Source organism: Spea bombifrons, chromosome 1 (genome assembly GCF_027358695.1).
Source record: "Spea bombifrons isolate aSpeBom1 chromosome 1, aSpeBom1.2.pri, whole genome shotgun sequence".
Lineage (NCBI taxonomy): Eukaryota > Metazoa > Chordata > Amphibia > Anura > Pelobatidae > Spea > Spea bombifrons.
Genome location: NC_071087.1, coordinates 132,554,839 through 132,574,768, shown reverse-complemented (window position 1 = coordinate 132,574,768; position 19,930 = coordinate 132,554,839). Strand labels below are relative to the sequence as shown.

Genomic DNA, 19,930 nt, shown 5'->3' with positions numbered 1-19,930 from the left:
TCACATCCTGCCCTGCATCCCCTGCCCCCCCACCCCCTGTGCCGCGGACCCCCCACCCCCTGTGCCGCGGACCCCCCACCCCCTGTGCCGCGGACCCCCCACTGTGCAGCGCACCCCCCCCCACTGTGCAGCGCACCCCCCCCCACTGTGCAGCGCACCCCCCCACTCACTGTGCAGCGCACCCCCCCACTCACTGTGCAGCGCACCCCCCCACTCACTGTGCAGCGCACCCCCCCACTCACTCTGCCGCGCACCCACACACACACTCTGCCGCGCGCACACACGCACACACGCACACACGCACACACACACGCACACACACACACACACACACACACACACACACACACACTGCCGCGCACCCAGTCTCGCACATAAACATTCGCACAGACAATAGACATAAAGAGTACTTACCTCCGCTACGAACTTGTTCCACTTCCAACTTGATAGTAGACGCGCGTCACATCCGTCGTCACGTAGCTTGAAGAAGGCGGAGACTGCAGAGCGTGGAGCAGAAGCGGGGAACGCTGGCGGAGGTAAGTAAAAGGAGCCTAGTGCTCCAACGACGAATCGATCACTCGATTAATCGATAACGGAAATCGTTATCGATGATTTCCGTTATCGATTATTATCGATTTTATCGATTCGTTGTTTCAGCTCTACTGGCATGTCCGTTGTTGTATGTAAGACTTGCAGTAGAGACGCATCAGGTTTGTGGTAGAGTTGGGTTTAAATCTATTCCAGGCAAATGATTGATTCCTTTAGAAAATATTGGGTGTAATCTCGTTTTATATATAGGTTTTGGATATGTGGGTTTTTTGAATCTCGTTCCATTGTTGATAACTTTTTAATTTGAATGCATGTGTTGGAAAAAAATAACATGAACTTTTTTGTCTTCTCAGGAAACTGCAAACCCACCTAATCGTCCCCCTGATGTTGTTGTAAATGATGCTACCACTGCTGACCAGGTAATTAGAAACATAGAATATTTAAATTCCCTCATATATTAACGTTTAATATATATATATAGATGTAAGTTTTATATCAAAGATTTGGAAAAAAAGAAATGTCGGTGCGCTAAGCTAGTCACAGGCTCAAATACCGTATTTGCTCGATTATAAGACGAGGTTTTTTCCAGAGCAAATGCTCTGAAAAATACCCTTCGTCTTATAATCAGGGTCGTCTTATAATCAGACCTCAAATAGGTCTGATTATGAGACTAAGATCCAGATCCCCCGCAGCGATGCAGGGGACCTGGATCCTCCTGTGTTAACCCCCCACCCAATTTACCGGTGCTTCTGAGTCCCCGGTGCTTAGTCCGGGCTGCGTGTAGAGCTCTACGCGATACAATCGCGTAGAGCTCTACACGCTTCCCGGACTAAGCACTGGGGACCCAGATGCAGGGGACCTAGATCCTCCTGTGTTAACCCCCCCCCAACTTACCGGTGCTTTTGAGTCCCCCGTGCTTAGTCCGGGCTGCGTGTAGAGCTCTACGCGATACAATCGCGTAGAGCTCTACGCGATACAATCGCGTAGAGCTCTACACGCTGCCCGGACTAAGCACCGGGGACTCAGAAGCACCGGTAAGTAGTAGGGGACCTGCATCCTCCTGTGTTATGCCCCCCCTCCAACTTACCGGTGCTTCTGAGTCCCCGGTGCTTAGTCCAGGCAGCGTGTAGAGCTCTACGCGATTCGCATGGAGCTCTACATGCTGCCCGGACTAAGCACCGGGGGCTCAGATGCAGGGAACTGGATCCTCCTGTGGTATGCGCCCCCCCAACTCAGAAGCACCGGTAAGTTTGGAGGAGGGAGGGGGAGTGTTAAATGGGGGGTGTAAGGCATTTCTGGAGGCAGAGTGCTCTGTGAAATGCCTTTTAACCCCTTTAATGCCACTCTGCCTCCTGAAATGCCTTTTACCTCCCTTTTATGCCACTCTGCCCCATAATATGCCTTTTAACCCCCTAAATGCCAGAGTGGCATATAGGGGTATAAGGCATTTCTGGAGGCAGAGTGGCACATAGGGGGTAAAAAGGCATATCATGGGGCACAGTGGCATTTAGAGGGTTAAAAGGCATATCATGGGGCACAGTGGCATATATGGGGTATAAGGCATTTCTGGGGCAGAGTGGCAAGCCTGGGGGCAGATGTGCATAACTGGGGGGGCAGGTTGAAAAAAAGGAAATAAAAACAAAATATTTTTCTCAATCATAGCTTTTATTAACAAACAATTGTTCACATAGTTTACATGAACTAACATTTACTGGTAAAACTTTTTTCCTACAGGGTCGTCTTATATTCAGGCTTTTTCTTTTTTTCATAAGTTAATATTCAGATTTTGGGGGGTCGTCTTATAATCAGGGTCGTCTTATAATAGAGCAAATACGGTAATACAAATGTATAATACGAGGCCTACCAAACAGGTGTAAGCATGCTGCAAGAAACAGTGTATTGGCTGTACAATGTATACAAAAAACAAAAGCTGTCTGCGCTTCTTACCCTAATAAAGTTGGCAACAAATATATAAACATAATATAAATGAGAGGTTTTGGTTATATGAATTGGCCAAAGCATAATTAAGCTCACCCGCCACGTCAAGGCACACTCTCAATAGGGTGAGATCCTACTCTCACCTCCTACGTAGTGGACACACAAAGCAGTTTATACTGCTACCAAAACCTTATTAATGTATTGGGGGAGGTGCAATTAAACCTCCTCCCTATTAACCCCTGGACAGCAAGCTGCAACCAGACTGATGAGGAGCCAACAACCTCAAATATGTGCAAACAGGGAAAAAAAGAAATGTCGGTGCGCTAAGCTAGTCACAGGCTCAAATAATACAAATGTATAATACGAGGCCTACCAAACAGGTGTAAGCATGCTGCAAGAAACAGTGTATTGGCTGTACAATGTATACAAAAAACAAAAGCTGTCTGCGCTTCTTACCCTAATTTTATATCAAAGATTTGATACACATTTTAGACATCAATATGTATAAATAGGGATTCTGATGCAAAGTGGTCTTTTCAGCATAGAAAGCAATATAATCAGCAGTGGATTTTCAGTGATAAAAATCACTTTTTTAAACTTTGTGTCAAAAGCGTCTTTTATTCATAAGTTCTGTAGTGTTGCTAACAAGTGCCCCCCAGTACCTGGGATTTGTCATGTACTTTTTAGGACACTTGTGTGTGTCACGAGGTGGGGGTAAGGCTGATGCCAAAAGTGGGTCAGAGGCATGGCCATCCATCCACCTTTCACGCAGCATCTTCTCGCAGTAGTCATCTGCAGAGCATTGCCACGTGGAAGCTGTAACAGCTCTTATCTCTTCTGATTTGACAGCTCCCTAAGATGGTCAGGGAGTCATAGGATCTTTCCAATGAGCCTATAAACCCCACTGCCAGAAAAATTGAGACAGTGCCCCAAAATTGACATATTACACTGTCATGATTCATTCAACAACAATAAAGCCAAAATGGAGAAGCCATGTGTGAAAAACTAAGTACACCTTATGATTCAATAGCTTGTAGAACCACCTTTAGCAGCAATAACATGAAGTAATCATTTTCTGTATGGCGTTATCATTTTGGTTCTGCCCTTTTGCGAAAATACTCCAAGATGCCAGAATGTTAGACTGATTTGCGGAGAAAGAGAGGTGCAGAAACAATTCTCTATCTCTGTGTAACTATGAGAGCAATAAGAGGCAAACTGATTTTTTCCTTGTTTTTTGACATTCAAACAAATTGATGAAATTGCCAATGGAGTTCTCTTATATTCAGGCTTTTTACTTGTATTTATTTATTATCCGAAGTTTGGGGTGTCAACTTATATTCAAGCAAGTACGGTATATAAGCAGATATTTAAATATGTATTCATTCAAGGGAATATTTCCATATAGCAACAATACAGTTAATATTGCAAAAAAAAAGACGTAATATAATCCCCCTCAAGGTCTATCATCCTAAGTAATGGATATGCCGTTTTTTCCTCTGCGTGCTGCCATGTTCAGTGTTCTGCATCGGTTTCCCAGCTGTCGGTTTCAGCAATGTCATTTATGGTTCTGTATGTTACAGGGATCATTTCATTACACCAGGGAAAGCTTTAAAATTCAGTTACGCTTCTTCTTGTGTTCTTGCAGCTAAAAGTAAAAGGAAAAAAAATCTATATTAATCCTTTAAGGTCTTTTTTCCTCTAAAAATTAGGCGCTTTACAGCAGAATAAACCACTCGGCAAAATTAACCTTAGCCTTTTCTGAACACATTATTTTAAAGTCTTTAGATATGTTTGGCCCGTGGTCTTCTGCTTTTCAGATAGATCCTGTTAATATCCATTGCATACCAATTTCACACCCTTAATATATAAGTGTTCTGTTTCCTTGGTTTTATCTGATCTGTAAGCAGATATGTTTGCACATGACTGCCCTTTTAAGAAGATGTTTTCCTTGCCACCAACATTTTCCCCTGTTTTTGATACTGGGTTTGGAAAGATTGTTATAGAAACCAGAACTCTGTTAGTCTTTATATGTTTAAGTGTACCCGATTTAAGTCATTAAGTTCCTCTAACAAGAAGCATTTAATAAAGATAAAGAGCACAAAGCATTCTCTGTCTCTAACATTTCCTTGCCAAGTATTGAACAAGCGCTTGTGATCAATAGATGGGAAAAAGCACATGATGGTCAAATGAGGCAATTACATTGTGACAGTGTGTTTGTGAACAAGAGGCCATTATCTGTGTCTCTGCCGTCATTTGCACCTTTAAGTTAGAATGAATGTATTACAATGCTGGCAATACTCCAGAAAACGCAATCACAATGATACATGAGACCTCTTGCAAGGTTGTGAGAATGTTAATTTGTATTGGTTTATGGGAGATGTAAGTAGCCTTTTTGGCCGCACAATCTTGTCACCAAAAAAATGCATTTACTTGCCATCAGTTTTTGATGCATAATACTTACTGACCTTTCCCTTATGAAGCCCTATTCCAAACATCTTGGCTTTTAAGATGACGACTTGGTTCTGTGGGAATACCATGTGTCCACATATGGGAAGGAACAAACCATTCCTCATAAAACCTAACCGTTAATCATCATGTTTGTCCTATAAATGGATCTGCCTATATGTAGGTTTGTATGGCCCTGATTTATGTCATCTTTAATGGTTATCCACTTGCAAACTTGTCTCAAGTTGTTAGATCGTTAGACTTCTTTTAGAGTAAGACTGTTGCGCCTGTCCTCCATGTGGAGTGGCTTTGTCTTCAGCTACAAAACTCTTTCTTTTCACACTCTGCAGTGTTGGTTTGGTACCATAGTAAAGTCTTGAGCACTTACGCTCTACTGCTCTGTGTCCTGTTTATTATTATTTATACTGCTTATATTACTGATTAAAATAATGTTTAGAGTGGGGCAAAGCAAGTCTTCTGGCTGGTCTAGTAGATGTAGATGAGTGTTTAATAATGTCTCTGCTATTTCTTAAACACTTTAAATACTCGACAAACAAAAACTGTCTGCGCTTCTCACCCTAATAAAGTTGGGAACAAATATATAAACATAATATAAATGAGAGGTTTTGGTTGTATGAATTGGCCAAAGCATAATTAACTCACCCACCACGTCAAGGACGCCTTTAAATAGGGTGAGAACCTACTCTCACCTCCTACATAGTGGGCACACAAAGCAGTGTATACGGCTACCAAAACCTTATTAATGTGTTGGGGGAGGTGCAATTAAACCTCCTCCCATTTAACCCCTGGACAGCAAGCTGGAACCAGACTGATGAGGAGCCAACAACCTCAGGTGTGAGCATGCTGCAAATACAGTGTAATTTTCCGGTATCACGGTAGACCAGCTTGGCCATGTCAGAACCCAATACAATTTGAAACAGATACCCACTCTGAGGTAAAATAGTCCCTTCGTTTTTCATGAGCTATTTATATAGTAATTGCACTGTTTTTGTTTTTTTAAGTTGCCTTGGCTATAGCGAATCTCTAGCATTTAAACTACTCAATTTTTTTTCATTTGTTTTAAGCTGTTCATGATCTTTTTCTCTCCCATTTGTCCCATAACTGTCGATTTAAAATGTAAATTTTGTGGCTGTTTATTAAGAAGGAGATTATTGCTAAACATTTTAAGATGCTGAACCAGTAAAATGATGCTTTCTCAATAATACCATGATGGCTTTCTTAATGCCGTCAGATCCCTCAAGCACTAAACGAGGTTAAATGAGACATTTGCTCAGGATGCAATTTCATGTTTTTTTTTTTTTGTCTTATTTACCTTAGCTGGCCTACACAAAACATAGCATATAATATATTAATCATAGTCGCTATGTTGAAGAATCTTGCCTGGTATCTGAAAAATAAGTGAAAACTATTGCGCATGATACTTTTAACGAATGTAGGTTAAGATGTCAGTATAAATATAGTGCTATCACACCACAGTTTCTAAATCATGAGTTATTTACCATCTACATATAAAATGTATGGTATTACTGCATGTATGTTATGGTTGCCACCAGTCAGCTCCAGTGCTGGCTTGGTGAATGTTCTTCAGTCCCCCGTTTGCAGGTGCGATAAGCACTAACATTGATTTCAATTTCTGCCACTGATTGGCTGCCTCAAGCAGCCAATTAGTGGCAAGACATTTTGGACCAAGGAGGAGGATGACCAAGTTGGTTGGACAAATATGGCTACAACTTCTACGTCTACTCACAGAATACTCTGTCTTTAATGGGAGTCTCAGGGACACTGAATTGTCCCTTTTAAAAGAGGCAAATACAGCGGGGTACTTATCAAGATATAGCATGCCTGGTTAGTGGCGAGCCAACCTAGGCTGATGTGTCATCCTTACATAGTGAACTGGCAAAATAGATTTATTTTTATTCTTTTTTATTATTTTTGTAAATCCCTTCAGGGTAAGTCTTAAGAAATGCCTGTGAATCTTTTGTGTACAGTGTGAAATTAAGGTTTTGTATCGAAAATGTCACAGTCTTCTGATTAGAACCTGTTTTGTCACTTGAGGACATTAAGAGAGAGTAGTCAACTTTCTTGTCTGGTAGTTTTGCATGTGGCCTTTTCTTAGGTCCACAGGCAAATCTGAAAATTGCCTCAGACAAGAATTCTTTCACCCTCCTTTTGTATCTGGATGAATTACTAAATTGTTAAGAAATATGACTTGACAGTTTGCATTATTAATTGGAGAACAATCAAACCGCATTACAAATTACTTCACTCATGTCCTTAATCAATTTACTTTTTTCATCCTTCAAGTTTTTTTTGCCCGTTTGAACCTCCTTCCTTACGTCATTGTAAAACTTTAAATATTTCTCACTTACGATGCTTAAATAGAAAAGTGAATGAGCCATTTCTTAGAATCTAATATTACATTTTTCTGCTTGCTTTTTCTTGTCAGTTAAGAATGTTCTAAATGTACAGTTCTAGGAAATGTATATGTATATGTGTATATATATAATATATATATTTGAATCAAAACAATCTCCATAAAACAAGGTGTAGTCGATAAACTAGGCTGCACCTGTCTTAGAGGACATATATCTACCTTGCTCTATGCACATTTTACAGGCTGCTGGGGGTGTCTGGTTATGACATCATGAATTGAGAGTAGCGAAAGTTATGCTATTCTTCTATAGATGGCTAGAGACTGATCTCCCTTTTTACCCACTCCCATTACAATTTTCCTGTTGTACAGGGACCACAGGGGGTTGTAAATATTTAGCTCATGAGATGCATTTTATCATTTATCTGAACTGATGTTTCTCATCCTATTATCTAATGGAAAATTAAAATATATTAATGGATTATTGGAGCCATGGCTTTTAGCCCTTCCTAAAAATCAACGGATTCTAAATTGGACTTAAATTTGCCCAATCCTGCGATATTACACCATGCAGTGGCATTAGGGTCTATTCACTAAATGCAAAGTTATCCGGTAAGATTGCAGTTGTGTTTCAGCTCCCTGACTCCACTATGCATTATGATGGGCCAACCCTAGTCTGCTACTCTTTTATAATGCATAATAAGTTCAATCATTGAAATGTCTTCACCCATTGAATTATGCATCATACAAGGCCGGCTTATCCTTCTTACCAGATAAATCTGCATGTGATGACCCTTAATGTACAAGAAAGACAACTCTCCTGCAACCTCTCCTGACAACTCTTCCTTTAGAGAATAAACTCCATTGATTTGGGAACATGATGTATAAATAATACTCGAGAAAGTGTAGCCATAGCATGCTGTACGTAACAAACTGACCTGGCTGATTTAGAACGATGAAATAATTTTATGTTGAATAATTGTAGCAAGGTTTCTACTGGGTGAGAGAGCACCTCTGCAGGTATAAATTAAATCCTAAATGAGTATGAATTAATGAGTTCCTTAAATCTAGGTCTTTGTTCAGTCTCTTTAATTCAACTCCATTTTATTCCTCAGTGCATTTCAAATGTGCACAAAAACCTAGACTCAACCCAGACTACCGATAATTGTGATGCCGCAGTTTACTTGTGTGTTGTTCATATACGTGCATGCTGCCAATTCCCCACAATATTTTAGCACTGCTGTGTTTGCATTTAAAATATTTAGCTACGGTATATTAATAATTTATATTGGTTATCGATAACTGAGCTGAATGCGTTAAGTGTAATGTATGTCTTTAATATATATATATATTTCTGCCTATCTCGATGTCTATCACAGCGTTTAATGATTGATATATAGTGTATAAGGATGGGTGTGTGTGTGTGTGTGTGTTTAGGTGCCCTATTTAGACATTTGTATTGATAGAGGAGTTTTCCATCTAATTTTTATTATTTTTATTATTTTTGCTCAGTTTCTGGCATTTATTATTCCTTTTCATTAAACTGCTCGATAAAAAGGTAGATAAAACCTGGCGTCATTAGCCGAACCTTGCATTAGGGTAATATCACTACACCTCTATGGGATATTCCAGTCCATGTTGAATTGAGTTGAACCAAGATAATGATTCCTGAAAACTGCCTCTGCTATTTATAAATCAGTTCTTCGTTTCTCTCAAGTTAAGTTTTTTTGAGTCAACTTCAAGTTGGTTTTTTGTTAAAACGATTTTGCTTGGATAACGTGAGTTACTCAACGTTCCTACCCACTAGTTGACTAAGTATTATGTGTTTTAGTGAAACTTTACTTGGCTAAATTTCCCTCTACACCTACTTAAAAAGTGATTCCAGAACAGTTTGCAAGCTCAGCATTGGAACCTTGGGAATTAAGATTTGGTTAATTTAACCATTTTATCCTGAACACCTTACTCTACACTTCTGCCAAACGGGAATGTGAAAATAATCCCACCGTTACAATCAAGTGTTTTTTATTTTCCATTTCTTCAACAATATATACCTTCCTAAGAGAGCAACCAGTAGTTCTTATGGAATATTTGCTTTTTCAAACCTTGGTAATCGCTACTGCAGCTGTGTGTTTGAATCCTTATATTTTGTTAAAGTACAGAAAATTACTCCTTTGTGAATGGGTGGAAAAACAAATCCTGATAACATGCTATTTCTTGAGAGCCACATGGATTATATCTGTTTCATGAATTTCATGCCGAATACAAAACTTTTTGGAGGTGCATTTTAGAACCATCTGTGGTAATTTATCATGGGCTGAGACATGGTAGTTTCCAGTGTATTATGTTTTCGGCATAGGTATGTGTGTGTATATTTATACACAAAGTTTGGTATTTTGGCTGAGTGCTATCCTAGGGCTGAACCAGGATAGTGCATCAGCTTGCCGCAAGTATTTACCTCTGCAGCTGTTGTCCTCCAATTGCTTTGGAGGTTTTGCTGGGTAGGCAAGCACCTCCATATTGTGGGCCAGTTATCTCTGATCTCTCTAACCACCATGTGGAGCAGCAGCACTTGGTAGCATGTCCTGGAATTGCTGTCATCCATGTACGTAATTTTGTGCAACAATACAAGCAAGCACTCTTTGTTTCCATTTGTTTGTTTTATTTTTATTATTGTTGTTATTGTTACAAATCAAAGTGTTTTATTTTTGTAGAGTTATTCTTAGCCTGAACAGAGAAGTATATACATTTATACCAAACTGCCTTTAAATGTTCTTTCTAATGGTAAGTAATGGTCAGTAAAAACGTACGATCAGCCATAACATTATGACCACCTACCTAATATTGTGTAGGTCCTCGTTTTGCCGCCAAAACAGCCCTAACCCCTCGAGGTATGGACTCCACTAGACCGCAGACCTGAAGGTGTGCTATGGTATCTGGCACCAAGACGTTAGCAGCAGAACCTTTAAGTCCTGTAAGTTGCGAGGTGAGGCCTCCATGGATGCATCTGTTCTTATGGTCACGTTCTCATTGTAGGTGTCACAGGGCTGAATAGTCCGACCGACTACCTCCGCTGACTTGTGCTCCCTTAGCCTGGGACACACACACTCACTCCCCAGTTTCCCAGTCACTAGCTCAGGCTCAGTGTAGGGTATAACCAAAATGATTTTTCACACACATGGCTGGATATAGCCAGCAAAGCACACATTAACATAAATCAAGATATTGGGGTACAAAGTGGCCCCTTAATCTGCCCCCAGACACAGTAGGGTCAGTAAAGGCATTAACAATACAATGGGGTCCCAACCTCCACTATCTATTACTGGTCGAAATCAGTTCCAAGGTATGGTTGGGGTAAATGTCTGTAGTAGTAGTAGTGCACCATGTGGTGGTGGGGGGTTATTAAACTAAAACAATGGCTTTCACTCCCTGGCTGCATATCCTGGCTGTCTGCCAAAGATAATCCCCTCAGCAAATGATGAGATGATATACTTCTGGGGGTAGACAGAAGTCTTTACAAAGCCAGGGCCCATAGTCAATAGGGAGGAGGCTTGCTGTCAGGCCTCTCCAGTGGCCCCAGTGATGGAGGGTTCTGTCACAGTAGGCATTTTCAGCAGTGGACAGGGGTCAGCATGGGCACCCTGACTGGTTTGCAGCTACGCAGCCCCATACGCAACAAACTGCGATGTACTGTGCGTTCTAACACCTTTCTATCAGAACCAGCATTAACTTTTTCAGCAGTTTGAGCTACAGTAGCTCGTCGTTGGATTTGACCACACATGCCAGCCTTCGCTACCCAAGTACATCAATGAGCCTTTGCCACCCAGGACCATGTCGCTGGTTCACTGCTTTTCCTTCCTTTTAGTACTGACCACTGCAGACCGGGAACACCCCACAAGAGCTGCAGTTTTGGAAATGCTCTGACCGAGTCCAGCCATCACAATTTGGCTCTTGTCAAAATCGCTCAAATTCAACTTTGAGGACAAAATGTTCACTTGCTGCCTACTATATTCCACCCACTGACAGATGCCATATAACAAGATTATGAGTGTTATTCATTCACCTGTCAGTGGTCGTAATGTTATGGCTGATCAGTGTATATATGTGTATGTATATTAACCTATTTGTCAAGCCCTGGTCTACATGATTGCTTTAAAGTTATTTTTATTATATAAATCACATGTATGGGCATGTTAGCTCTGCACTCATTGCTTCAATAAATAAGACAGGTAGTTGTGTATCTGCGAAGAATTGCTTTTGCATTTACCTGTAGTGCAGTAATGGCTTCTGTGCTTGTATGTGGAGTGAGTAGCTTCCGTCTCTTTAGTCACCTGCGTCTTGTCAGCAGGGTTTCATATACGCATTTATATTGTGTATATGAAATCCTGTCCTTAAGCGTGTGTGACAGAGGCCTTTTTTCAGGCTTCAATGGCAAAAAATTGTTACACAAAAAGGTAACCCAAAAATGTATAAATGGGTGTGTGTGTGTGTGTGTGTGTGTATATATATTGTGAGCTGGGATCATGTTAATATGAAATAAAGTCCCCACAGCAAGACATTATTATTAATCTTTCTTGGCTTTACTTTATGTATAGGTGTTGTAAGATCCCATATCTTAAGTTCTTTATGCAATTAATATGGTCTGTTAGAGATGTTGAGCTCTGGATCGTAACCCAGGAACTACCGGTAATTTTCCCAGTTTTGGATCATTAACTTTTTCACCTACAGTATTCCTTTACCGTTACTTGTTGCAATGGAATACTGGCAATCTGCGCATGTATGAAGAGAACAGGAAAGTTAAAAATTGATATTTTCTGTTACCATCCCAAAACTGCATTGCAATCTAAAATATTCATACATTTTGTCGGCTGATGCGGCAGAGATGATTCTTCTCTTTTGTAGAATGTTAATTTGTATGTATTCTTTTTCTGTCAGCACCTTCATGTTCAAGAGTTTTCTTGAGGTTTGTAAAGCTCAAGGGGCAGAGAATCATGTCAGTTTTTATATACTTCTTACCCGTTGCCACAAGCTTATTTGTTTCTTCCAAGTAAATAAAAACACTCATAAAAAAAAATCTGTATTGTGCTTATAATTTTATACACCAGATGCTCTTCCATAGTAGGATAGTTTTACTAAGTGTTTGTTTTTTTTTTGTTTTGTTTTTTTTTGCATTAATTATAGAATAAATTTAGTCTTTTCATGTATGGTAACAAAACTACATTAGGAAACCGCAGGTGCTAAACTAGGGATCAGAAAGCAGAACTCCTGAATTAATAAAGCAACAGCCACGTTGTGGCTATGAAATATCCTTAATTGTAAACTAAACACCTGTAAGGTACTTTTCCAAACACTTTGATAAATATAATACCGTGATAATTAAATGTAAGACCGGGAAACATTATTTTTTTTTATATTCTTTCCCAAAATAATGATTTAATCATGTCAACCTTTGCCCCAGCTTGTCTAATTTTGAAGGCACTGATCGGTTAGAAGAATTTGCTGTTGAAACATCAGATATTTTATAATTCTGTGTTGTTTTTATGTAAGAAAATAATAAAATAAGAGTTCGGCGTAGGTTGCTTAGATAACATGATAAAACTATAAGCCAGAATTATTTAATATTTTATATATATATATATATATATATATATATATATGTCTATATATAATATTATAGTTCCCTCACTAGTCTGACAATGCACGAATCTCAGTGCTTTATTCAAACTTTTTTATCTCTGGCTGAATAACAGTCAAGGTTTCACAAAGTGCATATTACTAGGGGGATTGATGAAAGTTGTTATGTAATATACTCTAATTTCATCTCTTCTTTAAAATCTGTTGAGAAGTATAATAAAATGTACTGCAATATCACCTACAATGCAAACTTTTGCTTTCTTTTACTATCTCTATGTAATTATCAAACTAACTATTGAGATCAATAATGTTGATAAATATAATTAATGGTATACATCTGGCAATGGCTTTTTTTGGTTGGATCTAGTCATGGGGTAGATTCTGTATCAGATAATTTGGGGACTTTTTTGCTGTTTGGAAGCCCCAAATGCACATTACTGTAAATGCACCCAGGAGTGCTTTTGTGGTCGCACTGAGTTGTAAAGAGTCCTAACAATTAAATCAGTCCGGATATATTCCATGATTCATCATGGTATGTAATGTAGGGCATATCCGCATACCTGTTCCGAAGCGGTTCTGGTAGACAGAGATGATGAATGTCCTCTAGGGAGCTGTTGCCTTGCAGTCGTATAAAGAGTGATTTAGCTTGATAAATATTGCAATTTGCCTTCAAGGCAGGAGTTTGCCTGGGAGGTACTTATTGCTGTCGGTTTCTTAATCCATAGACATTCTTGTGGTGCTGCTGTGTTTATGCTGCTGGACATGCCTATAAACTCAAAATACTGCTACTGGAAGTCCTTGTGCTCAGAGCAAACATGGAAAGTGGAATATGCCTCCTAGGAAGTGGGCATTGGCCATTATGTTAGTCTTGTTAAGCTATAAAAAGGGAAAATTAAATACCAATATCTTCTTCGTAAACATCATGAAACAGGGTACAAATGTAAACAGCAATGCAATAAAATTGTGTTGAGGGAAGCCCAGCTCTCATCATATCGCAGGTACTTCCATTGGGCCAGTGGTAAAATCACTTGGTCATCACGGACGAGAACTCTTGTTCTCTCGTACAAGCTCTATGCCTGCTATAGACTACATGTCCTTTCTGTAAATACAGTAAATATAATATCTTCTAGATCTCTGAGGACTTCCATTCCTCAATATCCTGCTTCTTTATACACTTTTACTCATTTTAAGGTATGACAACCTGTCGTGGACCAGACAAGGGAATACCTGCTTAAGACCCAGGAGAGTAACATTAAAATATTTTTTTTCACTTTCACAAAAAAAAACCAACAAAACACAACTTAGAAAAAGCACAGATGCTATCTTTAAATTAGCTTTGCTTCTGACGTCTTGCGGGAGATTTCAGCATTTAGGCTTTTGTTTTCTTGAGACCGTAAAGTCATTCTTGCAGAGTAATTGATGTAAGTCTGTAATGAAATATGTTCATTGGCCCATGTGTAACAAAACAAAGAACATGTTAATCAATAAGACTCAATGCCTCCCATATTGCCACTTTTACTGCAGGAGAACCCCACGTAGAATGAGAATGCTCCGCACCGGGCTTTTTCTAATGCATCAATTGGACAGGTTTTTAACCATTCAAGGTGCAAGAACATGCCAGAGGAGTGATGCTCACGCCTCTGGTGCTGTTAGTGTTAAGTATATTTTAGTTGTTTGGGAAAAATTAAAGTGGTCCTGTTAAAAAAACAAAATGTGATTGATAGGTTCTGCTTACCTGAATTATGCCGGTGGTGGTTCCTGTTGTTTTCCGGTATGGTTGCCTTGGTCATCACCCAGATTGCCTTCTTCCAACAAATGCGCATAAAACAAAGCAAACATTTTTCTAGTTGGCAGATACAATCTATAGGTAAAAAAATTACCCCTTAAAAAGTAACATCTCGTCAGTTTTGAATGACAGGTGCACTTGAATTATCCCAATTTGCAGAGGAGTCTGTTAGGTTAGATTCCAGTAGTCCGGGAATTACTTAAATAAAAAGCCGTACCTTCTACTGTCAAAAGATCTAAAATAATTAGGTTTAACCAAAAAAAAAATCTAATTTAGATAATAGGGAATTCTGCTTTATACTAAATTGTCTTAAATTAGCTGGAATAGACATGTAAGGGCAAGAAACACTGCTACTAATTGCATATTAAAACACTGATCACATTAGACAATGTCAAGAAAAAGGGGATTTTATCCTGTGCGCCCCGTGTAATTATTAGACTAGTCCGGTCACATAGCCAGTTGCGGTGCAGTCTCATGGTACTCTGTTGACAACGTGTATGCGCAGAAGTGTTACTTCTTGGCAAGAGATACCTTATTATTGTTTGGTGGTAGAATAATGAAATTTGTTATGAAACATTGTATAGTTACAGCCCCTGCTAAAAAAAAATAAAATGATATTTTGGGGCAGTTTGTCAGAAAAGGCTCTTGCAAGCCGTACTTCATTGGTTTAAAAGACATTTACTTTACTTAGGGGTTGGTAGATGAGTGGAACAGCCTCCCAACAAACACAGTAAAGGCTGATACAGGGAATTGACACATTCCTGGGGTAGGTATGTGTCTATCCTGACAAGACAAGACTGATTAATTGTTGAAGGGAAAAATGGGCAGGCTAGATGGGTCGAATAGTTCTTATGAGCTGTCAAAAGTTTGCAATGGTATTTTATTGTATTGCATAAGCAACAACCAAACACAGTGAGCTTCCGCCGTGACAAGGGCTATGTTGGCCCTGCATAATGCATAGCTGATATAGGGAGTCCTCTTAAAGTCATCTTACTGGTTTAACTATACATTTTTGCAGGAGCATCTCACACAGGTTAGCCCTTCATCATGCATAGTATTGTCAAAGACATGCAATGTTTCTCGGTTCAATGGCTAGACCTCTTTAGCCGAAGTAGTATCAATTCAGGGTCTTGCCTTTTAATGAAGTGAACTGAAGGCTATAATAATGTAAAAGAAGCGTCCATCTGACATTCTCAGATACCATTTTATCAGGTTTGTCTTGAGTATCAATTGCTAGAAGGGTATGGTGTGCTGCAGCTCATTGGCATTTAAAGGATGAATATTCCCGGTCGTATCTGGTAACTGTAGATTTACTGAAGTATGAATAATGCATATCCTTTATACCTTTTCTGCTAAGTAATGCAGAAAGCCACCAGTAAAAATAGATTTAATTCCTTATTGGTACTGTACTGAATTAATACAGCCACTTTCAGGGTACAATTCATTTCTTAGAGATACTAAGAAGGGACCAAGGCACTAATTTTTGGCTACTGCAGACACTAGAGTTCATCTGTCATTATAAAAATGGGCCTTTGTTAGATTAAATTATTTTATGCATACATTTTTAAATTATATAATTAATATATAAATAATATATGTGTGATTGTGTATTTATGGTACATACTACACCCATCCATGTCCCTCGATCACCATGAAATCACTCAAGGACCTGCAGCTTACTGTGGTATGGATGCAGCCTATAAATTTTTTTTTATTTTTTTTTTTTTAACTTAAATGACACATACACACTACTATGAAGTAGTCCACAAGCCCTGATGTGAATATCGGGGCCAAGTGTGGGCTCATGTGTTTGTATATACAAATACTGACTTGAGCCTGTAAGTGAACCTTGCCAGCCGTAAATACAAATGACTGTCAGTGCCATCTGGTGGCCTGTTAACTTGTAATGGAAGGGTGTTTTCATTTACTGAGAGGATGGTAGATACATGAAACAGCCTTCCATCAGAACTGGTAGAGGCTAATACAGTAAGGGAGTTTAAACATCCATGGGGTAGATATAAATCGATCTTGAATCTTAGCCAAGATCAAGGACTGATTAAGAGCCGAGTCTTGCATCAAGAGAAATGAGAATATTAGATGGACTGAGTGCTTCTTATCCTCCGTCAAATTATGTTTCTACATTAAGAGCCTTTTTTCCATATTCGACACAGGCAACAAGATGGCAACAATTTCACATCACCATCCTTCCATCAATTATAAAGCCTGGTTGTGGAAGATGGGCCATGAATTAGACAGTACTTCTACCTGTTCATCTCCATAAGCACAGAAAATGACTTTGCAAAGGATGACCCTGAGTCACATCCTTGTTACAAAAGAACCTATTTTATTGTTAAAAAAATAAGTAAAAAATCATGCCACTCAGAACTGTCATTTTTATTAATACTATAGTTTGGGTATCCATTTATCCGCGTGTAGCTTCCTTTACTGCTAATTACAATATTGTTTTTAAAATGCATCACACAGAATGCTGTCAGCTACTTACAATACATCCGTGTCGCTCGCCTTCATAATGAACGTTCATGTCCCTGTCCCTTCCTCCTACAGGCTGCCCTCTACCGTCTCAGCGGCGACTGGAATCCATTACACATCGACCCCAGTTTTGCCGCAGTTGGTGGTAAGCATCCATGAATAAGAATTAATTAATGCCAGCCATTATTTAGAATGTTACAATATATCAGGGCACTTGACAATCAAGTGAATTTTCTTAACATTCAAGCTTTTCCTAATTTGAATATTGTTTCCAGATGAATTACTATCATAACGAGTCCTTTTTTGCCAATAACCGCATAAACGTTATACTTCCTTTATCGAAAATAAAGTGCTAAAATGCCACACCTAGAAACAGCTACAGGCCAATGATTGGTTCTCTTATGCATAAACTCATGATGTCATAACGTAAACTATTACATAAGGGAAGGCACGTTCTGTATTTTTCAGTTTTTTTCCTCTCTAGCTTTGTTTATACCGTATACACGTCCTTTCTGTAATTACTGCGGATCAAAAACCAATAAACATTATGACATCCTATAAACCGCTTTTGCATTTAGCATGGGAGTGTAAATAGATTTTTGTATTTAATACCCTTGTAATATCTGTAAGTGGTTTAAGCTTAGTATATAACCCAGATAAATGGACCATAACAAATGACATCAAGTTTATTTGGTGTATATGATATCGGAGTTGTGTGCTCCTAACATTGTATGAAGCAATATTTGAGAATAAAAATGCTTCTTTCAACGGTTCCACTTCGCAGGATTTCAAAGACCCATATTGCACGGACTCTGCACTTTTGGATTTTCTGCTCGGCATGCTCTGAAACACTTTGCAAATAATGATGTAACTAAGTTTAAGGCTATGAAGGTACTTTTTATTTCTTTGATATATGTATTTTTTTGTTATTCAACTATTAGAGTGATTTATTATAAAGAAAAAGAAAGGAAGAAAGAAACATGTGCTTGTACGCAGTTAAATGCACCAAGAGAATTCAGATTTCCTAGAAAATGTCTGAAATGGAAATAGGATTCATTTCATTTTATTGACTCAAAAAACCCCCCCAAAAAACTGTGACATAGAAACTATTTGCAGACATAGAAGAACTACATCCCCAGCTTGTGTCAAAGGAATTGCATTATTCAAAAAAGGTTTGCTAATTAGGTTAAATGCTTTCTCTGAGTTTTCTCTTCTTTAGCATTCTGTACTTGGTACATATTTCATGTAACCTCTTCTCCCTGACATAAGAAGTTTTTTTGTAACTATAATTTACAATTCTAACTTTACAACCGTAGTTTTGAGGTTTATTTTTTCTAGCAGGGAACATTTAACAATAAAGCACAATGTGTGCAGAGTTTGAGCGTCCATTTGGTACCAAGCCTCTCTTAGCTGAGCTGTGTTATATTGTGACTGTGCTGATGTCAACCTGAGATGTGTCATAAAAAGGTTATGTTGCCACATCTAAACACGTGCTAGCCAAATGTCTGGTAAACGGATATGTTAAGGTTATGTACATATCAGGCCTTCACAAATCCGGTGACTGTGGCTCCTGGATCTTTAGATGCAGGTCCTAAGTTTTTTGTGCCATTATATATTGATCTCTATTGTTGTCCTTTGTTCTGGCTCCTAAAATAAATATCGGGCTAGGTCCCAGATTAGGTCTGTGTGGCTCCTAACCTCTCCAGCCCAGGTATCCATCTTCCAACTTCCATCACTGGCACCGGTCCTTATCATGCTGCCCACGACTTCCAGAAAGCAATGTTTGCACTGCTGGGTCTGTGTGCTTATCCAGCTTTTTACTAATTGATGAATTATGTATACCACAGCATTCACTTATTTATGGATGAATGACCCCTTAAAAGAGGATTGCAAAATATCTTTACTACACAGTATTGCCTGTAAGGTTTTTTTTGGTCTTTAGGGACCACCCAAAATTCAAAGTCAAATATTAGCATCCATTAATTAACCTGGCATTTGGGAGTATTTGCAATGTAAAGATACCAAAAATGTGCTTAAAATTCAACGAATTACTATCTTTCTTAATTCCATAACCATTAATATGCATTATTAAGAAGCGGTCCAGAAGCAGCCACTGAAGTTGTCTCTGGGTATATCAAGAATAAAACTGTTTGGATAATAAATTGTCAGAAGCCCTGCGTTTAAACAGAAAAGGCTTGCGAGGATTTAGCAAAAGAAGTACACTAACAAAGTATTATGAGTTTTTTTTTTCTTCCTTCAAGGTACGCTTTGCAAAACCTGTCTTGCCTGGACAAACACTACAAACTGAAATGTGGAAAGAAGGCAATAGAATTTACCTTCAGACCAAGGTTAGCACACAAGACACTAGAGCTTCTTTTATATAATGTACTTTCACTCCTATAAGATGAATATTCTAGCGCTGTAGAATTGTCTTAAAGCACTTGTTTTGTATTGAGATGTGTTTGTATTTTGATTCCGAGCAGCATTTAACATTCTGTTGTTGTTCTGACATTGCTGCACTTCATATAACATTTCCATTAGGCTATTTCTTCTGGTGCAAATAATAATAATATACAAGTCAAGGTCTAAATATATAAGTAACACTTATGTTGTTGTACTATAAAGCAATGTCATATAATCATATGTACTTTAGTCCATCTGCATTGCGAGTTGCAAATATTTGAAATGTAGACTAAAGA

At 38.8% G+C, this 19,930-nt stretch overlaps 1 protein-coding gene across 1 annotated transcript in view; it reads left to right on the top strand.

The window, feature by feature from the left end:
* The window catches only part of HSD17B4 (hydroxysteroid 17-beta dehydrogenase 4), an 85,802-nt gene that overhangs the window by 56,130 nt on the left and 9,742 nt on the right, over positions 1-19,930 (top strand). The window contains exons 17-20 of the mRNA XM_053474115.1: positions 903-968; positions 17,307-17,376; positions 18,016-18,122; positions 19,493-19,579. Coding sequence (XP_053330090.1) covers positions 903-968; positions 17,307-17,376; positions 18,016-18,122; positions 19,493-19,579 — 330 coding nt within the window. The remainder of the gene's footprint in view (positions 1-902; positions 969-17,306; positions 17,377-18,015; positions 18,123-19,492; positions 19,580-19,930) is intronic.